Raw genomic sequence first — 24319 nt, 5'->3', positions numbered from 1 at the left:
ATATATACATCATGTTTACCAAATAATGGTTATGTTTATATATTATAAATCTTTTCTTCAGAGTGGTTAAGAAGAAATATACCTACAAGGTGATTACAAAAGAAACAAGACAATGTCTCTTAAATATACCAATAATGTAACATGCAAAATATTAGAAAACTTATTAAAATAACTTTTTTTCAGAGACTAGTCACCAGATCAGAAAGATCCACAGAGGCATACTGAGACCAACGAGGCATGAACAGCACAATTAAAATTGTGCCCAGATTCTACAAATAGTAAAATTTCTTCTATGAAATCTCTTAACAGGCTGGAAGCTATTCTGTTATTGAAATAGATCATAAGTTAAGGGACCATTATATTCCATTATGGCTGTGAGTTTTGTGAAGGATAGCATTCATTCTCACAGCATCATTATGCTTGTTACTAAATAAACTCACCTGAGGGTCTCACTAAGTTGCATAGTCTGGTCTTGAACTTGTGATCCTCCTGCCTTAGCCTTCCAAGTGGCTGAAAAGATGCTGGAATTGCATTTGCTCCAGAATCCAGTTTTACTTGAAAACCTTTACAGTGGAAAATTGAGAATATCTTGTATGGTAGAAAACAGATTTCTTATGTGTAGTTTTTTTATATATATATATAGTCTATAATTAAATATGCAAATTAGTAGCCTGAAGGTCTATTAGATTTGGCCTTCTTAGGACATTTCACAAAATAATTATCATTGACATTTCTTCTGGGAACTCTGGGACCAGACAATGGTAACTATATTCAGATGACCACTCTAGTTTGCATGGATTCTGCCACTTTACAAATTCATAATGAGCCTCCTTCTTTTATTTCTCAAACTTGCTTGATTTTTATAAGCATCTAAGTATATATATTTAGGCCTTATGAAAATATGATGAGTTGTCTTCACTAAGGCAACTATAATTATAAACAACCTGGGCTTTTTTAAAAAGTCAAATTTTGACCATAGAAGGGCAATGTTCCTCATTGCAGCAAGGAACAGGAGAATTTCATAGAAATGGGATTTACATTGTTCTGCCTCCATTTTAATCTCAGTGGAAAGAAATAATCTTACTACATGTGAATGCTTTTGCTTTTGCTATGTTTTATTCATATTTCCTCCAAGTGTATAAAAATAACTTTTTTTAAGTCAAAGTTTTAAAGCCATGCAGATTTTGAGGATTATCTGTCAAAGCTTGTTGTCAGAATGCATCTCTGTGGCATGAGCAGCAGCCACCAGTAATTCTCTCTACATTTTTGGGTATGTTTTGGAGTTAGTGATGGAATTTGGACCGGATCATCTTGTGTTCTGTTCCTGTCTCCTGGACCTGCCACTCAAATTTCATTTCTGAAAGAGTTTTTCTTGAAGAAAAAGTACCACTTTAGAGACAACTTCCTTGTACTTTCCAGGAAGAGTTCTGATTCCTCTGAATCTCTTTATGAACACCTTGGTTGTGGCATGTTGGCTCTCTGGGAACCATGCAAGATTCCTCCATCTTCTTCCCCATGATGAGTGAATGGGGTTTCCTCTCTGATGGATGATCTGGGTTGGCATAAAAAAGGGTATCTCCATTCTATCAGTATCCATGGCAACATTCTACACTAGAAGGAAACATGCTAATACCACTCATCCACCCCAGGAATGTTTAGAATTGCTACTAAAGGACCAAAACTTTTCAATTCTCATAAAAGAAACAGAATTCCCTCTGCAAAAAAAGAAGGCCCCTGTTGTGTGGTCTATGTTCTTTGCTCTAGCAGCTATCTGGATGAAATTGTCTTCTTCAGTCTTCAAGGAGTTCATGTCTTCACATTTTCATTGGAGCTGGAGAGCTGAAAAGGTTGAAATAGAATCCTGGGAGCATAGAATGTTCCCATATCTTGTAATCCCATCTGCATTTTCTCCCTTCATTCAAATTAAATTCACCAAATCCATCTTCTTACAGGACGGCTTATAGGAGAGCAGCCACTTTCCCCAGTGCTCCCCCACCCCCAACAATATAACCCTGATTTCTAAGACTACCCAATTTTAAATTAAGGCTTCTTGGCAGATGTGACAAGACAAACCTTCTGTCATTAGTGATGTGGTTTTGGGACTTGCTAAAGCAGCTCTTCTTTCCATGAAGGCCAATCCTTACATGTCTGTGTGCATGGAAGGGTTAAAAAGCAGTGGCAGGATGCCATTCATGTGTTAATTCCTGCTGCAGCAGCGTGCATCCTTTGCCCTTTGACCTCTGAGTTAATCTGCGTGATAATCACGCAGAGCTTCTAGTGATGTTTTTTCCTTTCTTTTAAACACACACACACACACACACACACACACACACACACACGCACGCACTGCCCTTACTAAAAGGAAAAAAATAAATAAATAAAAAAGAAAAGAAAGAAAACAAAGCAAATAAATAAAACCTAAAACGATGGAACTGGGGGAGTTCGCGTGAGTGTGAGCAGCATGAATGTGCGTGCTTTTCTCTATTTGTCTCCCTGTGCATCTCTCCCTGTGCCCTCCCCCTACCTCAATTATATTATTCCCCCAGACTTGGAAGCCGCTGCCTGAGCTGACGCTTTGATGGTATCTGCAAGCGTTTGTGCTGATCTTATTTCTGCCCCCTGAATATTAATCCCGAAGCTGGTAGCAATACATCTCCCCAGTGACGGGACCTACTACAGGCAGGTGGGGGGAGCCACCATCAAACCATAAGCATAATAATAATACAAAGGGGAGGGATTCTTCTGCAACCAGAGGCAAGAGACACGAGAGAGGAAAAAAAAAAAAAAAAGCGATGAGTTCGCCAAATATATGGAGCGCAGGAAGCCCTGTCTACTGGACTCCTGTATTTTCACAGAAAATGACGGTGTGGATTCTGCTCCTGCTCTCGCTCTACCCAGGGTAAGATGTGCCTTTTTAGGCGTCGTTTTTTTTTTCTTCCCCCCCCCCGGAGAGGTGGGGGGAAGGGGTGGGGATGTGGAACTAGGAAGACCACCCAGATTTAAAACACTCTTCTAGGATTTGGGGCTTTATAATCTGGGGCAGAGTGAATATATGGGGCGGGAACAGGAGGGATGAAAGAGGAAGGTTACGTTCGTTTATTTATTCATGTATTGGATTTTATATTGGTTTTGTTTGAGAGCGGTAAAGCTATCCCTTTAGAGTTGGTATTGGTGGAATAGCCTTTCTCTATTACTGCAGTGCGATTTGTCGAGGTGGGCTTTTGCTGCACACGCCTGAGGATGAGGCCATGTTGAAGGCATTTGGGTGGGGGTCTGGGGGAGAAAACTGCAAATCGGGTCCTGGCGCACACAGGAGAGATGTTTTGAGGGAAGATGGGGGCGGGGGCAACTCAGTTTCTATACACCAAAGTATCCCTTGTTCCTGCACCTGGTTATTCAGTTAGCCAGGTTTTCTATCCAGCCCCATTGACCCTGCAGCCGACTTCCTGATGGGCAAACATGGTTCAGCACCAAGGACAGCGGTCCTGCTCTGGGCCCGATGGAAGGTGGCTTGTCAAACCTGATAGAGCATCTCTAAATCTGCACAGGACATCCCTATAGTCAGGTAGAAGGCCCGTGGAGCCAAGGAGCAAAAATAAAGCCTGAAGACCCTGCACTGGTTATTGCTACTCCCTCCCTGTGGTGGATGGGAATGTAGTTGAATGAATGTTCAGGGGAATACATGTCTGCAAGAGTTGGCCTTGCTGCAGTGTTGGAAAACATGCTGAACCAAATGAATGTGAGGCCAAAATTCTGAAGTATGCATTAACGTTTTATAGCATTGCTGCACTGAGTAGAAAAGAGGAGGGGGGAGGGAGTCCTAAAAATCCTGAGCATGAGTGTGCTACAAAGTGTCTTGCATCTAAATTCTTGGAACTTTCCTGAAGCTGGAGCATTAGGGATAACCCTCCATGTAGTATAGTAAACCACTCATCTACCTACATAAATAGCCTCACCATATCTCAAATTCCAACCAGGACCAAAGGCATGTTAGAGATCCACTATTTACATTAATTATACTCCTCTATTTTGCTATTTTTAAATAAAACTGTATAAGAATTACCCTAAATTGCCTTACTCCCTATACCCTAAAAAGAAAAACAAATAGCCATAGAAGAAATCCAGACTACCCCAAGATTCTCTTGGGAGTTAGCACTCTTAGATAGTAGTTGTAACCAATCTGGAAGGAATGGGGGTTAAGCTTCATTTTACTTTTGCTAAGTGTATCTGGTCAACTGCTTTGGTCCCCTGTTCTCTAGGATGGGTGATGGAACATGCAAATGTCTGAAAAAGAAGAGTTTTAGGCAAAACAAGGAGAAAAGGGATAAGGTTGTAGATGCTGACAAGGACAGGTCTGTTCAACTCCTCCAGTATTTTTTGTATTTTATTCCTTTTCTATAAAATAGAATACACTTTCATTAAAAGTGTAAGATTAAGAAGTTACTCAGAAAAGAAGAGGACCTTTTTGAAAATGGTTCTATGTGAAATACATTTTAGTGGAACCCTGGAACAATAATTTTTCTATTCAAAATTCACACACACATTTTCCTGTTTAATGCTATATGTGGTTCTTCATCTTTCTTACAGAATTAGAGAGTTTATAGTTGCTTACCAATAGAAAGTATCTTTCCTGTATTCCTAGAGTTGAAGAAACCTGTGGATTAAAACCTAGACAAGACATGGGGGAATACATCTTTCTTTCATACTCACTTCAAATAAATAATTTTATAATTAGAAGGGTTTATATTCTTACATATTTAGTTTCTAACAGTTCTATTTTAACAAAAAATTAATTTTATTGTTATTTATAATACTACAGTATTTAGGATGGCTCATTGTTGTAACAGTCCCACTTTTTTCTAATATCATATGAAAATCAATACTTTATGACATACTTTATTTTTCAATTATAACAGAAGTGGCCCAAATGAGCTTTTAAAGGAGCTTCAAGTAATGAGAATTATGTGTCATGAAAATATCTCCAATAGAAGGATTTTTGAAACATTTTCTCAGTAGCAATTGAGAATGGAGTCATTGCAGCTTGGTGCAGAGAGTGTGATCAGAGTTTCAGTTTGCTGCAGTCCCATAAACAAGCAATTTGAATGGCTGAGTAAGACTGGATGCAAACAGAAGCTTTGATGTATGAAGGCTACCCTGAGAAAGAACTGAAAAAAATAAAATAAAAACTTGGAAACAAGGAGCCTTTGAGTTTAAATACTAGTGGTAGAATCATATAGAAAGTTGGAGGAAAATCAAACAAACATTTAATTGACATTTTAAATTTACAAATTTCTGGAAAAAACTTTCACTCCTTATGAAAAGACTACACTCATTAGATTGTGTCTACATAAATATAGAACAAATAAGAAAATAAAACATTAGAGTGAGCATATTGATAACTCATATCTTTTCTCAGCAATTAAGTAATTCATTTCAAAACTCAAAATCTTCTGAAATGTCATGTGTGCTTACAGTGCTGTCACAAGCACCGCGTAAGACTGAACCAAACTAGAGATTGCTATGCTATACACTAATGATTTTGAATCATGTGCCTGGAGTAGAGTCCAGAAATATGCATTTAAAAAGTACCCTAGAACTCATTCAGAAGAAGAGGCCTACACTTTTCTGACTTCCAAAAGTTTATTTGTCACCTCATTTAATATTTATGAATACTTTGCTTTTTGATATTTATTATTCAGATGGGCACAATGAATCAATTTTGTATCCAGACATGTTTTATTCTTATATAAATCATTTAGTATACTATACAAACCAAAGGAAATGATGAATACTATAAAGAATTTCAATAAACCCACATAATATATAAAATGACAGTGGCTGAAAAAAAAACAATGATATGTACATCTATAAATATGTACCTAAGTATGTTCACAAATTCTATTTATTTATATCCACATAGTGATACAAATAAGTTTTACATATGATTTTGTAATTCTAATTTTATAATTTTTTAATCCAACTTGATTCTATCTCAGAGTAAAAATATCATAAGAGAAAGAAAAATAATTAAAATACAACAAAAATTATTTATGTTAAGTAAGAAAGACATTTATTTCTACTAGAATAAAATCTCAAATAGAGTTAGGGTGACAAAGAATTGTTTTCAAAGATAGATCGAGCAGAAATGAATTTTATTTGATTTTTGATAAGTTGAACTAAAGATTTATAAATATTTTATCTTCCTAGATGTTGCTGAGTAAAAATGCTTCAGGTGACATTTTTGAGAGCTCCTAAAGTTTCCTCTTTATCCCACGATTTAATTTCACAGAGACTTTAACTTATAAATTATTACCATTCACATAGAGAAAATATTGTGAATTTTCAAACAAACAAACTCTATTCACTTACGTAAGTACTCTCTAGGCATAATCTTGTAATTCCCTTACTTCCAAATGTTTTACCTGGTTTTAGATAGGGAAAATCACATTTCCACAGCATATTTAATTGCTTTAGTGGTAGGCATAGCATTATAAATAGTCTACAGTGAGTCTGGGATTGTGGCTCAGTGGTAAAGTGCTCACTTAGCACGTGCGAGGCCCTGGGTTCAATCCTCACCACCAGATAAAAATAAATAAATAAAATAAAGGTATTCTGTCTAACTGTAACTAAAAATAATATTTAAAATATACTCTACACTAAAATAAGCACCTGAATAATAATAAAAAAGAAGAAGAAAGAAATATTACTGACTCAGAGTTTCCCAGAATTTAGTTGCCAGTCACTATCTAAACAAAATGAGGACAGGAGGCTGGAGTTTAAAAATTATCTTTTAATTTAAACAATTAGCTTCATAAATCTCTCTCTGGTATATTAGATTCATTTTTAAATAGTCAATCTCCTCAAAAGAACTGTCACAGAATATTTAATTTAAAACAGAATTTAAAGTTTGTTTCATGCCAAAGATTTCCACCCAAATGGGAAGGAAGTTTAGATTGATGTCAGTGACAATATCACTGTTGTAAATACTGTGTTACTAGGGTCATGGCTACCTCTCTGCTGCATTTCCCAGCCTTTCCAAGATAGACTATTCAGAGTTTAAGTCAGTGTAAATATCTCATGACTTTGGCATGTGACTACACTTGTAAGAAAAGAATATTAAGAAATTTAAACTGATAAAAGAAACAGAGAAGGTAATTATTAAAAGATCTAAAGTATAACCAGTTACCATTATATATATAATACATATATATATATATATATATATATATATATATATATATACATATTTGTACTTTTATCTTTATATACATGTACCATGTTTATTTACTCATCATTTTGCATGCTATTTTTACCAACAGATAAACTCATCTTCTAATTATGTTTCCCTCTAGCCAGTCATTTCTTTTGTTTGTAGTCTTGGTTTCCTAGTCTATCAAACATGATTGACAATAATTACTTCAGAGTCATGGTGAAGAGTCAATGTGCATGTGTGTGTGTATATATATATATATATATATATATATATATATATATATACACATATATATGTAAATACATATTTTTAATATAAATATATAGTTAAACATATACATATATATGCATACACACAGATACATGATACAAGGAGGTTTGAAAATATGAATATTTTCTGGATTTGAAAATGCCATTTAGCTCTTTTAACCTAGTAGTAGAATGGTGTTTTGTGCTGTGCATGTGTGGTTCTGAAGACTGAACCAGGACTTTTCTCATGTGAATCAGGCACTGAACCCCTGACCTTCATCCCTATCGGGATGTACTCTCCTTAAATCTACCAGAATAAAGTGTCCCATTTGGAATATCCATTCAGATTGAAATCTTGAATCTTAGAGAACTTGCATTGTGAATACACCATAGTGATCTAACTTCTAGACTGCCTTAATTGCAACTTTTAATCAATCTCCTGTGATCAATTTGGCAAAAATAATTTGTAGAACTGCAAGTCTTTCATTCCAGTAAAGGCTAATTTTATTGCATCAACTTTAATATTTATAATTCTTAATCTATTTTCAGATGACCAGTGTCTAGGACAGATACTGTAGATGCCATTGGCCCATTGACTAAATTAAAGAGTTCAATTTAATCTATTCTGACACTGGTTTGAGAAAAATCAGTCTCCACCAATTACACCATTACTAAATTATATTTTATTATATTGTTGAAAACCTCTGTATAGAAATACTTAAGAGGAGCTTGCTATTTGTTGTTTTGATGAGTTTAGGAACATATTAAATGACAATATTTAGTTGCTAAACCAGAATTACATTTTGAAAATTTATTTCCCCAAATGACTGTGTATATGTAAGTAAAGCATAATTTAATTTGCAAATCATTACTTATGCAGGAGCTTAACTACTGCATGACATCTCACCTATAAAGAGATCTTGCCATACAGTGAACAAATTTTCAGGATAACATGTTCAATGATGTTCTTCAGTTTCCTTCCCATGTTAGTCAGCATTTCATAAATGTGACCAAAAAACCTGACAAAAACAAGTTAGAATAGGTAGATTTTATGTTGGGATCATGGTTTGGGGTTCAATCTATGGTCAGCCTGCTCCATTGCTCTGGGCCTAAGGTGAGGCAGAACATCATGGTGGATGTGTATGGCAGAGGAAAACTCAGCTCACAGCAGCAGGAAAGTGGGGGGAGGGTCAAGCAAGTACCAGGGACAAAATATAATCCCTATGGATATGTCCCTATGACCTTCTTCCTCCAGCCATGTCTCATCTGCCTACAGTTACTACCTAGTAAATCCACTAAAATTATTAATCTATAAATTAAGTAATGAATCAATTAGGTCACAGCTCTTATGATCTAATAAGTTCACCTATGATCATTTCTACATTACCTAGCATGCGCCTTTTAGGGGACACCTCTCATCCAAACCATAATACTTAACAAACTTTTTAGAAAAATGCAAGACAAAATTGAGTAAACTATACTGAATATTAAAACATGAATAATATCACCACTTTAGTGTCAGGATACGTATATTTGTAATACATAGATGTTAAAGGATGATGTACTTTTATCATCTTAGTACAAGCAACTGCTTAATTATCTTTTTTGTGATAACAATATTAACACACTAAAGTTTTAAAGTCTAGAGGAATTAGAAATTATCATTTCTAGAAGTTGAATGGAACTTTAGTTTTTTACAAGAATGTCTATATCCCTATTCTGTTTTTTCTCAATAGACTTGTGTTAGATAGAAAATATTTTCTGCTCATGAGAATTGTCAAAAGTGACATACAACGAAGTTAAAGAACTTGTTCAAGACTCTGTGACCCTCAGCTTCGGGGAAGGATTAGGACACCTCCTGTTGCAGTCCTAGTGCACACACCACATTACACAAGTACAGCCACTCTTTTTCTAAGTGTAACTTAGATTATTTTGAGAAGCAAAAGGACTCTCCAGTTTCTCTTACTGGACGGGTTAATTCTTTTTATTTGTTCCATATACTACAGGATAAATATCCTTGAAAAGGAATAAAAAGCTCTTTTTAAGTTACACATTAGTGGCATAGGGTAAAAATAAAATATTTAACGCCAAATCATATTAATCCCTATAGTATTATGCTATAAGTACACAAAATTTGGTAATAATACTATATTATTATAAAATCATTGTATAACTCTGCATAGATAAAGTACCATGTAAATAAGTAGCACTTATTTATACTCTCTACCCATTCATAAAGAAAACCATATGAATACCCAGTAACATAGCACTGAAGATAACAAGGGATATTTTTAAAGCAATGATCCTTAGTAATAACTGAAACCCTGCCATGATCTCAAGTCAGTTGTAGAACCAAAGTCTATATAGTAAGACAAATATATTTTGAGTTCTTTAATTTATTTAGGCATATTTAGGTAAAATGTCTCAAACAAACTGAATGTACTACATCCAAATTCATTATATATTTTTGGTCTAAAAAATAAATGATTGACACAAAAGTGTTCTTTTTTACTGGTTATCAGTCCTTTTATAAACTGCTTTTGAATATACATAACTGGAAAAAAACATGGATATATAAAATTATAAATACATGTCAAATTTCTCAATTTATTAAAGGAATAGAATTTAAGCCAATTCTTCTCTGGAGACTGTGTGTGTAATTCGGGGTCAGCAGAATCCATGGTATGTACCATCATAGAGTTTACATTCTCACACAGGGGATGATAAGTAATTACCAAAAAGGTGTGCAAATAATTATCAAGCTTTAACTCAGGCAAATGCTATATAGGAAAGTGACATGTCTTCTTGAGAGAATATAGATTTTGATTGTAATGAATGCACAGGAAGGAGAATCTGAGCTTCCCAAACTAGCAGAAATTCATACAAAATCAATTAACTTGATAGTTGGAATATTCTGATATTTTTCATGTCAGATTTGTTGCTGTCCTTTGCAGACATTCACATTTGAAAAGGAATTTTTTTGAGAAGTATAGATTTCTGAAATGTTCTGAAGGCTTGTTTTCTTTAGAATTTAAAAAATTATCTATGCAATAAACAAATCTATATTAAGGACAATTTTAAAAAGCACCACTGAGGTATGACACTATCCTTACAAAGACTCAATTTACTAATTATTAACTGATTAATGCATTTTGACTCCAGCAACTTCTCACACAATAGTCAACAGATATATACACAAAAAGAAATATTCAAGCTATTTCCATAGAAATGGGACTAACTTCTTACTTTCATCTTCCACTGATACAACTTCTCTGAGTCTGTGGTAATTCCATGTGAATAATCAAATACGACAATGAAGAACCCATGACCACTTTAAATGCACATATCATTTGTGAGCTGAATTTATCTTCATAAATATTAAGGCATGTTTACTTGGATACACTAGAACTAAGACATGCATGAATTTCTTTGGAATTTTTGAATATTAAGTGAAAAATATACTATGTACCAATAAAATTACATAAGGAAGGAGATGTTAGTGCTTTGATATTTTCCAATATTGATCTATTTTAACATTTCAGTAAGATAGTAGAATTTTAACTACATTAAAAAGATTGAGTGCATTTGTATTCCTCTTAAATGACTCCAAAAATTGAAAAAAACAAAAACAAAACACCTTTTAACTGTGGCTACATTCAGATTCCCTTCTCCTTTTTTAATACATGCTTCCCCCTGCTATTTCTTAGTAAAGAAAATTCAAAAGGATAATTTTAGAGTCTGTAACAATATTTACATGTTTCCAGGTAAAAATTATCATTTGACTGAGTCATCTCCTTTTAAGTTCCTCTTTGCTGATAGAACTCTATATTTGTTTTTTTTTTTTAAATTGTGCTATGTTTAGTAAAAACCTCTTGAACTTTTTCAGATGTGTATATTTAGAATTAATTTTGTCTCAATTTCAAAATAATGTAATATATTATTTAAATCCTTACTTTATAAACCTCATACACCAATATTTTTTGAACAAATTATTGCAAATTCTTAAAAATTGTGTACTTTTAGTCTATACCCAGATAATATGTACAATTTAAATTAACTTGGGTGACTTCCTTAACCCTACGACCAAGATTTATTTTATACATAGAAGATATTTGATGTTGGTGTACTGAAATGTGTGATATTCTCTTCTAAAAATATGAATGCTAGGCTTGGTGGCACATGGCTGTAATCCTAATGATTTAGGAGGGTGAGGCATGAACATTGGAAGTTTGAGGCCAGCCTCAGCAACTTGGTGAGACCCTTGGCAACTTAACAAAACTCTCAAAATAAAAAAAGAACTGGGGGTGAAGCTCAGTGGTGTAGCACCTCTGGGTTCAATCCCTAGTACAAATAAATAAATAATTACCACCACCACCACCACCACCACCAAAAAAACACCTGACAATAATAGAATTGCAGCCACGTGTATGTATTAGTATTAATCCAGAGATATTTAATGCTATGCTTTCTGTTTTGAGATGATATTTAATTGGCCTGAATTTTCCCATACTTTATGTGTTCTGCAGCCAGGACTTGGAAGGGAATAGGTTTAAAAGTTATGTTTTCCTTCAAACCTCACCTGTTGAGTCTCCCCCTCACTTGTGGACAATGTGTCGGGTACACTCCAAAGCTTCTTGATTAACTTCAAGATTGAGAATCCATCAGTTCATTTTCTGATATTAAAGTCTCATTAAATGAATCTTTGAATACTCAGTTTAAATCATCCTTCTTGCTGTCTTCAGGTTTCTGTAACCTCAGGCTTTTCCTTCCCTTTATTCTGCTGCCTTTGGCTTTTTAGGATCAGGGTGGGAGGAGGGAGGAGAGTGAACAAAGCAGAAAGATTTTTATTATCTCCTAACAGATGCAGAAAGACTGAATCATCTTTCACTGGTGGGTGAGGGAGAGTTTCACAGGCTCTATGGAGAGAACCCCTTCCTCTGTCCCCCTGGAGTCCCTCAGCGTCACAGAATTGAGCGGACTGAGTGATGCTTCATGAAGACTGACCGTATGAGACATTCCCTCAACCCCATTCCAGAGATAAATTCGTCCTGAGTCTCTGCTAGTATTGTTTGTCAAATGGGCAATCTTTTCAAATTGGTCTTGCATGACTATCTTTGTAGCATCCACTTAGTTCATAGAAAAAAGGCAAAAGTGAAGCTCTTTCTGTCTCAGATTCATAATTGGGGAAGTTCAAAGCCAACAACTAATCTTTCTGTTTCTTCAGGAGAGAAACAGGCTACAGCAGTCTGTTCATGTTATAGAAAATGTACGCCAAATTTACCAAAGAATCCTCTATCAACCTCCTGTTCAGAGAGCATTGGGGAACAGGTATTTGAGTTTTTCTGTCTGGGGTAGAGTTAAGAATTGCCTTGTTAGTCTTCATTGTCTCAATTCTTTTACTCTTGTCCTGAGCTGGTGGTGTATCCAGCACTACCGTGGGGAGAGGGGATATGAAATTGCACAGTTCATTCTACTCTTAGGTTAATAACCTTCTACTAGAACTCCTCTTTCATTGAATCACTGAACTTCCATTACCTGGCTGAAAAGCAGCAAAGAAAAGGGAAACTAGAGCTGGTTTGTGGTCTGGTAGCAAGCTCTGCCTCTTCTTAACAGTGTACTGCGTTTATGTCCAATAACAGTGAGAGCGTACTTGTCACCTGTTTTTCTCAGGTCTGAGATGTCACATATGATAACAGGGGAAAGTCTTATTTAATATTGTGCTTCATAGGCAAAGCATTTCTTCAAAACATCCACTTTCTTCAAATCTTTGCTTAGGCATCACCTTCTCTATAAGGCCTACACTAATTTTTCAAAGCCTTATTATGAACAGCCCTTTAGCCTATACCCCAATTCCTCTTAGTGTCTTTGGTATTATATTTTTCCTAAGTACTTAACTGAAACCATCAGTAAGTAATTAGAAAATTTTTATTTTATTGTCTGCTGGTTTAGTATTTTAACTTTCTATCTTAGCTTTAAACCAAGATCCATGAGAGAAGAGATGCTATTTTGTTGCACTAATACAATTCAGGCTTTTAGAGGGTGTTTAGCTCCTCATAGATGATCAACAACTACTTGTTTAATTAAATTAAGAAAATTACACCTTATATTCTCCAAAATTTGTCCTCTTTTTAAAAAGGGAGGAAAAAAATATTTTCATCTTATCTGCTTTATCTCCTTTAAAGCAAGCATGTATGGCTGTCAACTAAAACAGAACAAGCAAACAGGGCCTCAGGTGCAGAGTGGAGGCTAAGAGCACAAGCTATGGAAATCACCTGCCCAGGACCCCCTCTCCCAACCTTTCCATTTACACAGTTACTTCCAGTCAACTTGCTTGCACTTTCTCAGTCTCTTCGTAAAAAAAAAGGAGGATTATAATTCTTCCCAAATTTACCTTGAGTTGTAACTGGCATGATACACTCCGAGGATCACATATATAGAAACATTCCTCATGCAGTGCTAGTATTGTGCCTATTGTGGTTATTGCTGTTTCTACAATAATGTCCTTATGTAATTCCCAGGGAAAGTCTTACAGGCACAAATAACCCTTCTACTCCTGTTAAACTCTAAAATGAGGGAACATACTTCAACATGTATAGTGCATATTAATATATAGAATAATGTCATACATTATAACTTTATTATAACAAGAATATAAATATAAATATTATAACAAGAATATTAAAGAATTTGATTTTCTTTAGTATATACATTGATTGAAGTGAGGATTTTTAGGCTATACAAACATTTGAAAATTTTGACAAATATTATAAAGGTCTTTCCTATAAAACAATTTATTTTCTTTTACTATTATGTGAGCAATTTTTGAATTTTTCAGTCCTTCAGCTTAACCTGTATGAAAAAGTGAATTGTGTCAATGTCTCTAAGTTTCTAAAATGTCTGTATTATTCATTTTAATAATATTATTTATGTGAACTCAGTGATACTAGTAATATTTCTAATAATATGGATTAATGCCTCACAGGGGCAAGAGCCAATTGCATGAGACTCCTTCCTTAACACAACTTCCCTAACTACATGTAAAGAAAAATTTTTCCCAAAATAGTATGCAACAACTGACATTGAGTTGCTAAGCAAAATTACTCAATTCATGATTCAGAGCAAACTTGGGTTGCTAATCTTGATGGACAAGTCTATTTTGATCAGCATGAAATGAAAGCCATGGTTGTTGAATCTGCCAGAGAGGAATGAGGAAGGAGAACATCCAAGCTGCTATTTTGTTATTCAAGGTCATGACTAACTCTCCATTTTACTTTGTGCCTCTTAGATTTAAAAATTAAAGGAAAATCATCCATCTCCTAGGTTACTGCCTCAGCACCCAAAATACCTTTCTGATACCAGTTTTGCTAATTTCTGATACCGATTTTGCTAACTTCCAACTCATTCCCAACATAGCAGAGAGAATCTCTCTCCCTAACTATTCCTTAAAATAAAGACATAATTCAGATTCAACAAACTGTTTATAATTTAATGAATAGCTAGCTGGGTTTTCCCCCTATTTTCTCTTTTTATTTAACACAGATTAGTTTTTTTTTGTTTGTGAAACTCATATTGATGAAATGAATAATGTAGGTACTTTTTGTGTGTGCCTGGTTCTTTGGTTCAAAATAATGTTTTTGACGTACAGTAATGTAGCACACATCATGTGGTCTTCTTTTATTTCTATAATTGTATAGTATGAGTTACTATGCATTGACCATTATTTCCTTGGTGTTGCAGTGTGAGGTTAATTGAATAAGGCTACCATGAACATTATTATGCACATGTTTTTGAGGACACATTTTAATTTCTCTTAATGAAGTTAGTGGGACATGAAATAGGCATATTTTAACATAATAAATTAACAAAAGTGTTTTCCAGTACATGAACTTAAGGTTTTTCTAAATTCTTACAGCTTTAGAGATTATTTATCTTTGTAATAGTTACATATCTGGTAATATCCTTGCTTGGGAGGTTGATGCAGGAGAATCACAAATTTAAAACTAGCCTTGGCAACTTAGTGAGGCCATGAGCAACTTAGGGAAACCCAGTCTCAAAATAAAAATAAATAACAAACAATAATGGTCTGGGGATATGGTTTGGTGGTTAAGCACCTGTAGGATAAAAAAAAAAAAAAAAAAGAAGGAGTAGAAGAAGAAGAAATCTGTCTCAGTCTGGCTGCAGCAAAATAGCCAGGGGGTGAGGAATAACTTGTGTACGTTGATACAGCAGGAGTGAGAGCTGTTTATTGTAGGACAGGAGTGGTATTTATACATTTTACACAGCTTATCTAATTAGCATAAAATAGATACAGCAGTCAACCAATAAGGAATCTCCACACTTAATGGCTCGCTTTTGTTACTTCACACACCACTCCCTCTGGCATTTGGCCAGGCGACATCCAGACTTGTTTACAGACTCTAACATTTCTCTGGCAAAATACCAGGTGCCAATCTGACTTGTTTACAGACCTTAACACTAGTGTTAGTAGGAATGTGAACAAATGTGGCCCTCATACATTGCTAGTGGGAAGGAAAAACAATATAGTTATCCTGGAGAACAATTTGATAACTTTTATAAGGTAAAAATCAAACACCTAATGTATTACTCATCAGCCCCATTTCTAAATGTTTACGTGGGATAATGAAAAACTTATGTTCAAGAACAATAGCTTTTCAAAAGCAGTGATTTCTTTAGCTAAAATTAATTTTTAGGAATGCTTACAAAAATGAATACATTAAGTTTCCTACATGAAATAGAGACTTCTTCTATTTTTTTGAGAATATATATAGAGACTTCTTCTATTTTATTGGAGAATATATATAATTGTGTTAGTCATGAACTTTAAAAAAATATTTTTTACTTGTAGATGGGCACAATACATTTTATTTATTTATTTATTTTTATGTGGTGCTGAGGATTGAACCCAATGCTTCACATGCCCTAGACAAGCACTCTACCCCTGAGCCACAGCCCCAGTCCAGTCATGAACCTTTCAAAGCTTATGTGTTCTGCTTAGATAATACAGGTATTATGTACCTGAGGTATTACGTACAGGTATTATGTACAACTAAATTTGATACACTTGACTACCTGAGGATTGTGGAAACAAGAGAAAACAATAATAACAAGAAAGATGAAAGGGAGGAACATGGATTCCATTGGAACCTCATTTTATAATCTGTGCACTAGGATTTCAGGCTTTCTAAATATTTTAAAAATAATAACCAGTAAAAACAGAAAGTTACCTTGTTATTTAATTGAAACTCTTTTCCATAATGCAAATTCTGAATGATTCAAGGTTTCTAGCCACATTATATAATAAAGGATATAAGTTTGGAAATCTGTAAGAGATGCAAATATCCCTTTTGTATTGTATGAAACTAATGTGCTTATTTAAAACATGTTTAAACTTCAGATGAAGTTGATGAAGTTAGAATTATTTCAAATTCCACTAAGACTTTTTAATTTTTTTTCTCTTTTCTAACATTATTCCAGAATTCTTGCAACAGAAGTCATTTGGACTTTCCAAATGTATTCAGAAAGCACTAATTGGGGCTCATTCTCAATAAAGAACTTTTTTGTTGTTTTCATTAGTTACACATGAAAGTACCATGATCTTGACATATCATACATTTGAATCAGATGGGGTATAATTTCTCATTTTTCTGAGTGTACAGGTTGTAGAATCAAATAAAGAACTTTTTTTTAAAAAAAATAATAGTTCCGGGTGCTAAAACTACTGCTTAGCCCATCGGAAATCTGTGACTAAACACAAATGAGTGGATGAACATAAAATTTCTGTTATTTGGATTATTTTTTATTCCTAGTTGTATAAATTTATGTTATATGAATATAAAATAGATTATTTATTTAATGGAGGAGAGAAACTAAAGAAGAGAAACATTGCTAGCAACAAAACAGAAAAATAAAGTTAGACAAGCCTCATTAACTTTTAAAAGTGAGCAATAAAACCTTGATTTTGAGAAAATAATTTATCAATAGTCAAATAATTTAAACTTAAGATAGTCTTCTAGAATGGCTTTGGCCACAAGAATGGACCTTAAATTTTTATGACTTGAACTTAAAGATCAAAGGTATATCATAATTTTGGAAAAGAAAGAGTAAAGCAGAAAAAGAAATATTCTTGGAATCATAGCCACTCAGATGTATGTAAACAGGTTGATAAAACTCCTGCTTGAAAGTAAAAGTGTATTCAGTTACCTGAACAAATTAGCTCTATGGCTCCAGACATGTGGACATAAGGTAAAAATTGGAAATTTTCATTTTCTGTTACTGAATTGTAGAAGATAAAACAGCAATACAAATTTTCAACACCTTTTCAATACAACTGAATTTGATACACTTGACTATGCATCTGAAAACACTCAGGTATTATATGAATTAGAACTGACCTTCATTCTCATCCACTTACTCTAAGTGACCTTTAAACAATCCAAGATCTAGAACAGTTTAATCTTCTGTCATATACCATTTGAAAGTGCACAGAGGTTCTGTTTGTGGGCCCAGTACAAATATTTATATGTCTGTGCATGATATATGTATGATCTTTTTTTATTAGAAAAGAAAGTGAAAGTTTTATTAGTTCTTTAAAATAATTTGTATTCTAGAGGAAAATGTCTTTCTTACAGAAATTGCAATTTGGAAGTGAATACAGAGGCACTTTGATAGATGTAACCTTGTGTCAAGGTGGAGGTGCTGACAGACAGATTAGTCATGCTCTGCCACATGAGAATGTTTTATTATTGTCTTGCCTTGTTATTTAAGTGTGCCTTTTTCTAGCTGTTCAGGTATTTGTTTGTTTCCTTAAATAGATGGGAGGTGTTTTGATATCAGCATAGTACTTTGTGCTTCTTTCCATCTGCAACTGTTTCCTGCATAAAAGAGTCTCAAATATAAGCTGATTAGCTAAGGATTAGGAAATCTAAATCTGTAAGGCATCATTTCCCAAATTTAACTGCCTTTATGGATTTTTACCACATCTAGGTGATTACATGGCCATTTATTTACTGAATATTTTTCATAAAACAAAGTACTATATATTTTAATGTAATTATTTTATTTGATACAGTTAATAAAAGTCAAAACCAACAAACAAATCTGTAAATTTAGTGACATTTTTTCCTAATGAAATAAACTGCAAAGTAAAGGTAATAAAACCAAAACAATGCTATCAAGTTTTTATAAGATACTTTTGTTTACCATATGTTATTGATCTCTTCAAAAATTAGATTAGTTGGGCTGGGGATGTGGCTCAAGCGGTAGCACCTCGACTGGCATGCGTGCGGCCCAGGTTCTGCCCTCAGCAACACATACAAAGATGTTGTGTCAGCTGAAAACTAAAAAATAAATATTAAAAAATTCTCTCTCTCTCTCTTAAAAAAAATTAGATTAGCAAATCAAGGGTAGTGCCTAAGGATTAATTGCAGATAATCTGAAACATTTACCTCAGTATCATTAGATATGTTGAAAAAAGTTAAAAAGAAAAAAATTTGTAATTATGAGTTTTAATATATATATATATATACACACACACACACACACACACACACACACACACATACATTTTTTGCTGTTGTTGTTGTTGTTAAATTCTGAGAGCTTGTGTATGCCATGTTTTGGTAATTAATGCCTATGATAACACTTAAAATGATCTATGTGACACTTGGAATTGTCTTGTGTTCTAGTGGCAGGTGTCCCAATTTCTTAATGAGACAAATACAGCTACTTAACAGGACATAAATATTGAGAATGAGGCTATTTTGCATTTCCAGTATAACTTGAAACACTATAGTAAGTGACATCTAAATTATCTAAGAACAGTTTCCCAAAGTGATTATTTATTCTAAGGAAAGAAAGATTGGAAATTCAAAGGGCTGTGTCATATACTCTCTAAGTAGCTCTTAATTGTTTTCTCAGAATTAGTTGAATACCAGTGTCTTGGTGTCATCCTAGACCAATTACTTTAGTATTTTAAGAGGGTGACCTTCAGCATTGACATTTTCATGAGGTCCTTCAGGTAATTCTCACATGGAGCCAGGGTTAAGAATGATTGTTCTGTACCCTGTTTAAACATTAAGTGTGTGCTGGACATTGTGCCTTCTAAACGCCTGATATGCATCATATAGTTGAAGAAATGCAAAGTATTTCCTTCTTGAACTATTTCTTGTTGGTAAATCATTATATCCTTCTCTGGTATTAACTTTTAAGTTTTGCATATCTTTGGGGGTTAAAATTGATCTTGAATTTCTATAGTTGGAACATTGCAGGAAATGCAGAATCCAGTTGTGTCTCTGGAGTTAGGGAGAGGCACCCCCACATTGGCTGAGCATGTGACAATGTTTTCATTATAGTCCAAATACAATATAAGTGCAGTTGGTAAGATCTGCCTTCTTATAGGAAAAATGATACTGCCTGAGACTCACACACTTAAGGACCTACTTCATGATACAGTTAATTAAAGTCAAAACAAACAAACAAAGCCCACTTTAGGCTTTTAAAATTACACATTAGTGTAGAGTGTGCAAGATGACCCACTCCATTTACAGGTTATGAAATCGTGCTGAGTGCAACAAAGTCGCTATAGCTTCTATTTCATTGAAAAGGGTGTACAAGTGAAAAATTGAAAATATTATATTCATTATTTTTTGTAAATAACCACATTACAGTTCTTTATAAAAAGATAAATAAGTTATACTACAGTTTAATAATTACCCATTGATGTTTCTTTCTAACTGAAATTTACCATCCAATCTTTTATATATATTCTGTTCCAAAGCCATAGATAGTTCAGATGACTTCAGAAAACATTTCATGGGTTAGCCTTGACTTACTTCATTTTAATCCCCAAAAAAATATTTTCAGTGTATGTCATTTAAGTTTTCACATGAAGAGAATCAATAGCATTTAATGAAGAGAGAGGATTTTCTGCAATTGCATGTTCTAGAGGCTGCTCATCTGAGTGTTAGCTACAATTGTTCCATAGACACATATATAAAAAGAGGGGATGAATTTTACTAATTTTCACAAACATTAAGTCTTCTTTAAAAATAACCCATACTCTCACTGATTCAGTAAATATTTTGAAAAGTATTTTTTGGGCATATTAGCAGGTGCCAGGCATTTGCAAGCTTTTGGAAAAAAAAAAACACTGTTGAACATAGAAGTAGCTCTTGTCCGTAGGGGCCTAATGTTCTGCTTCTAACCTTGACATTTAAATCTAATTATTTTAACCTTTGTTTTTTCTATTGGGAAGTAAAATGTATAAAAGTGCATAAGACAAATTCAGCTCAATGAGTTATCACATATTGAGATAAGAACTAATATAACCACCAACTGAGAGTGGAAATTAAATATTGCCAACACCTCAGAAAAGTCCTCATTATTTTCCCAGTTTCTGTACTCTTTCTCTGACTTCACAGTAAATGTCCTTTATTTGAGCATCTTAATTCTTTCCTGTCAGTAAATTCTATATAAACAGGAATATAATATATTTGTATATATATATGGATGAATGCACAATATCTTTTGCTCATATTTTTTTATTTCTTGAATTCATTTTTGCTGTATGTAACAATAAGTCATAATTATGATTTGTAAATTCAATAATTCATAATTCATAAATATATATCTACTTATGTATAATATTTAATTATGTAAATATGTAATTTTTATTCTTACATTCTACTGTTTATCTGGGCTATATCCATTTGTGTCAAGTACTAGGACAATAATGCAACTTTGAACTTTCTTATACACATTACTTAGTAGATATGTATAAGCATACATTTTCAGAATAAATCCAGGAATGAGATTTCTGGGCTATAGTATATATAGATGTTAACATTATCAGATAATGCCTCAATAATTTTCTTCCCACAGTATATGAGTCCTAGCCATACCACAACCTCCCATTTTTCTTTGAGAAAGGTTAAAACAAAAGAACAACAACAATTAATAATAAGGGAACTAAAAGAAAATGAACTTACTGGAACATGACCTCACAGGGATGACTTTTTCCCCTAATCATATCCGTATCTCCTCAGTGACCACTGTGTTTTCCTTCTCCACATTTTTTTCTCATAACCTTCTCAAATGCCCCAATTTTCATGTGGTATCTGTGAAGCCAGCACACTTTTGGGGAAGCTCCATTCTCACTCTGATATTAATGGTAAGAGAGAGACTAAAATATGCTAGCATATCCTCATTCTCTAGCTATGGATACTAGTTTTCTATATATGATTCCTTCCAGGCTAGTGATACATAAAATGAGAATTTTTAAGGGTTTTTAGACAACAAGGATCTAACTCTTTTGGAGAGAGCTCTTGGAAAAGTTGATCTCTGCTTCATTGGTATAAGCAAGGAATCATAGTGATGCGGAGTCTTCACCAGCAACTTAGGACCACATGGTCAAGTAAAGTTTGGAATGAAGCTGATGCCATGGAGAATGGAGGAGGAGACAGAACAAATCTCTGAGTTTTTGAGTAAATAGGCAGGCTAAAGCCCATCTTACCTCAGTCTTTGTAATTAGATGTGCCAAGGCTTCCCAATTTGGTTTAGATGTTCCTGAAACTTGCAATCAAAATTCATCCTGACAGACAGGTCTGGGGATGCAGTTTAGTGGTAGAGTGCTTGCCTAGCATTTACAAGTGCTAGATGTGATCTTCAGCACTGCAAAACAAAACTTTTTTAATAAGTCACAGATATTTATTTGATATGAGTCATTAATGACTATTAATAAAATAAAGTTTGAATTTTACATACTGGAATTTATATCTCTGATAATTGATTCAGTCAAATAGACACATGTACCAAAAGGTGTTAGACTAATGTCAAAGAATAGAACTTGGTGAGAGATAAGGAAGTCATTCCAAGTATGGCAATTTACTTTCAGAAAGTTTCACTCTCCTGTGTGAACATTCACATTCATGTGCACACCCTGCTGCATGGAGGAACAACCCCCTCAATAGGTCCTTTATAGGTCACTGACAAGTTGTTTCTGAGAAATACAGAATGCCCTCTACCCCTGAAGTGTTCTACAGAAAAAACCAACTGGTATTCCAGTTCTGTTGGAACTGGAACATCACAATATCTTTTTTTTTTTAATTGCTCTATGCATAAACGTGGCTGTATAACCAATGTGATCCTGCAATCTATACCTGTGGAAAAATGAGAATTCATACCCCATTTGAATCAAATGTATGATATGTCAAGATTATTGTATTGTCACAATATCTTTTAAGACTCCTGGTTCTCCTGGATGTGCACACTGATGTCTGCATCTCATCTTCAAATGCAAATTCTCTATGCTCTCTGATAATGCAAACTTCCTTATTCTACTTGTGACTTCACTTTCTAAAGTTCTCCTCCTGCACAGGCTGGAGGGTATCTTTCAAAATGACCTAACTTATATGTCAGCCATGCTCCTGCTCAAGTATTGCTTTCCAAATACAGAAGTTCAAATGAGGCAGCTTATCCCATCCATTATGTTAAATTGCAAGCTTTTCTGTTATTCCTCACCATGGGAAGATCCAATCACTGATATCTGCAAAGGCTAGTTTATGAAACCTAAATATCATTAACTTGGTGCTGAAGGTGCTGTATCTTTTATTGGGCTCAGATATAAACTAATTTATTCTCCTGTGGGAAGATGAGCTGGTGAAATCATTTATTTTGTATGATTTTTATTGTTTGATGAATGTATAGTAACAGACTCTTTGGTCCCAATTTCTTTTCAAAGCCTTTTAGCATAATGGTTACATGTTTTGTTTTGGCATATCAAGTGTCTACTGGTAACTATAATTGTGTATCTTTATCCTCAATAGGAGGATAATTATAGGAATATCAGTGTTTTAAGGATTAAATCAGAGAAGTATTTAAACCCTCAAGTTACTTCTATAACTCAATGAATATTTAACAACAGTTATTTTGGTGCTATTATTTCTCTGGGAAAATGAGTTATCCAGAAAAAAATGATGATTTCTACAAATTTTCATTAAACACATGCTCAAGGAATTTTATAGTTTAGTAATGGAGACAATTAATAGGCAAAGCAAAAAATGCAGATTGTAATCAGTACTATGAAGCCATCAATTTCCTGATTATAGCATATAAAAAGTGCAGAGAGCAACTAATGTAGAAAAGTCATCCAGGCATGGACAGGGTGAGAAGATGATGTTTGGATTGAAATTTAAAAGGTGAAATAAGCTATGGCGAGTATTAGGTAGAGGGGGGAATGAAGCGAGGACTGTAGGCAGAGGACGGCATATACAAAGCCATGCAGTTTGGCCTGATTTCTGGAACTCCAGGGTAGCATGCAGGTATGAGGAGGAAGATCTTCCTTGTTAATGATGCTCTGGAGTGTGGAATTCCTATGGGATAGCCTCACAAGGAGCCTGAGGAGCAGGGGGCCCCCTGGAATGTGGCTAAAGCAAAGAGTGGAGATTTATGAGATACAAGCAGGGATATTCAAAATTTAAAGGGTACATTAACGGAGAAAAAAGCCAAAATGTACAGAAATCTTTTCAAAGAAAAGATTAAAATTTATCATTTTATGGAACATATATCTTGGGAGATATAGATTGACATTTAAAAATACTGTGCATATGATTCACTATATCTATAAAATAAAAGTTAACCCAAATCGTATCAATAATACAGTGGTGAAGTTACTGTTATGAAAGAGTGAAACACTAGGGATTTAAAAATACTTGAAGTGTAAAACTAAATGAGCTTTTGTTTACTTTTTTAATTCAATGATCTCATCTATGTATGTTACAGAAAGGTGTACATTGTCTTGTGATGCATGTAATATCAACGAATTTAAAGATATATCAATAAA

The 24319-nt window shown here is 34.1% G+C and overlaps 1 protein-coding gene across 3 annotated transcripts in view; it reads left to right on the top strand.

The window, feature by feature from the left end:
- Positions 1–2792: 2792 nt before the first annotated feature.
- Positions 2793–24319, top strand: part of Gabrg2 (gamma-aminobutyric acid type A receptor subunit gamma2) — an 83589-nt gene continuing 62062 nt past the window's right edge. For all 3 annotated transcript variants that reach the window (XM_076855698.2, XM_076855699.2, XM_076855697.2), the window contains exon 1: positions 2793–2899. In XM_076855698.2, coding sequence (XP_076711813.1) covers positions 2793–2899 — 107 coding nt within the window. The remainder of the gene's footprint in view (positions 2900–24319) is intronic.

This window comes from Callospermophilus lateralis, chromosome 5 (genome assembly GCF_048772815.1).
Source record: "Callospermophilus lateralis isolate mCalLat2 chromosome 5, mCalLat2.hap1, whole genome shotgun sequence".
NCBI classification, from domain to species: Eukaryota; Metazoa; Chordata; class Mammalia; order Rodentia; family Sciuridae; genus Callospermophilus; species Callospermophilus lateralis.
Note: the sequence above shows the minus strand (reverse complement) of the source record. Positions and strands in the feature narration are given on the sequence as shown.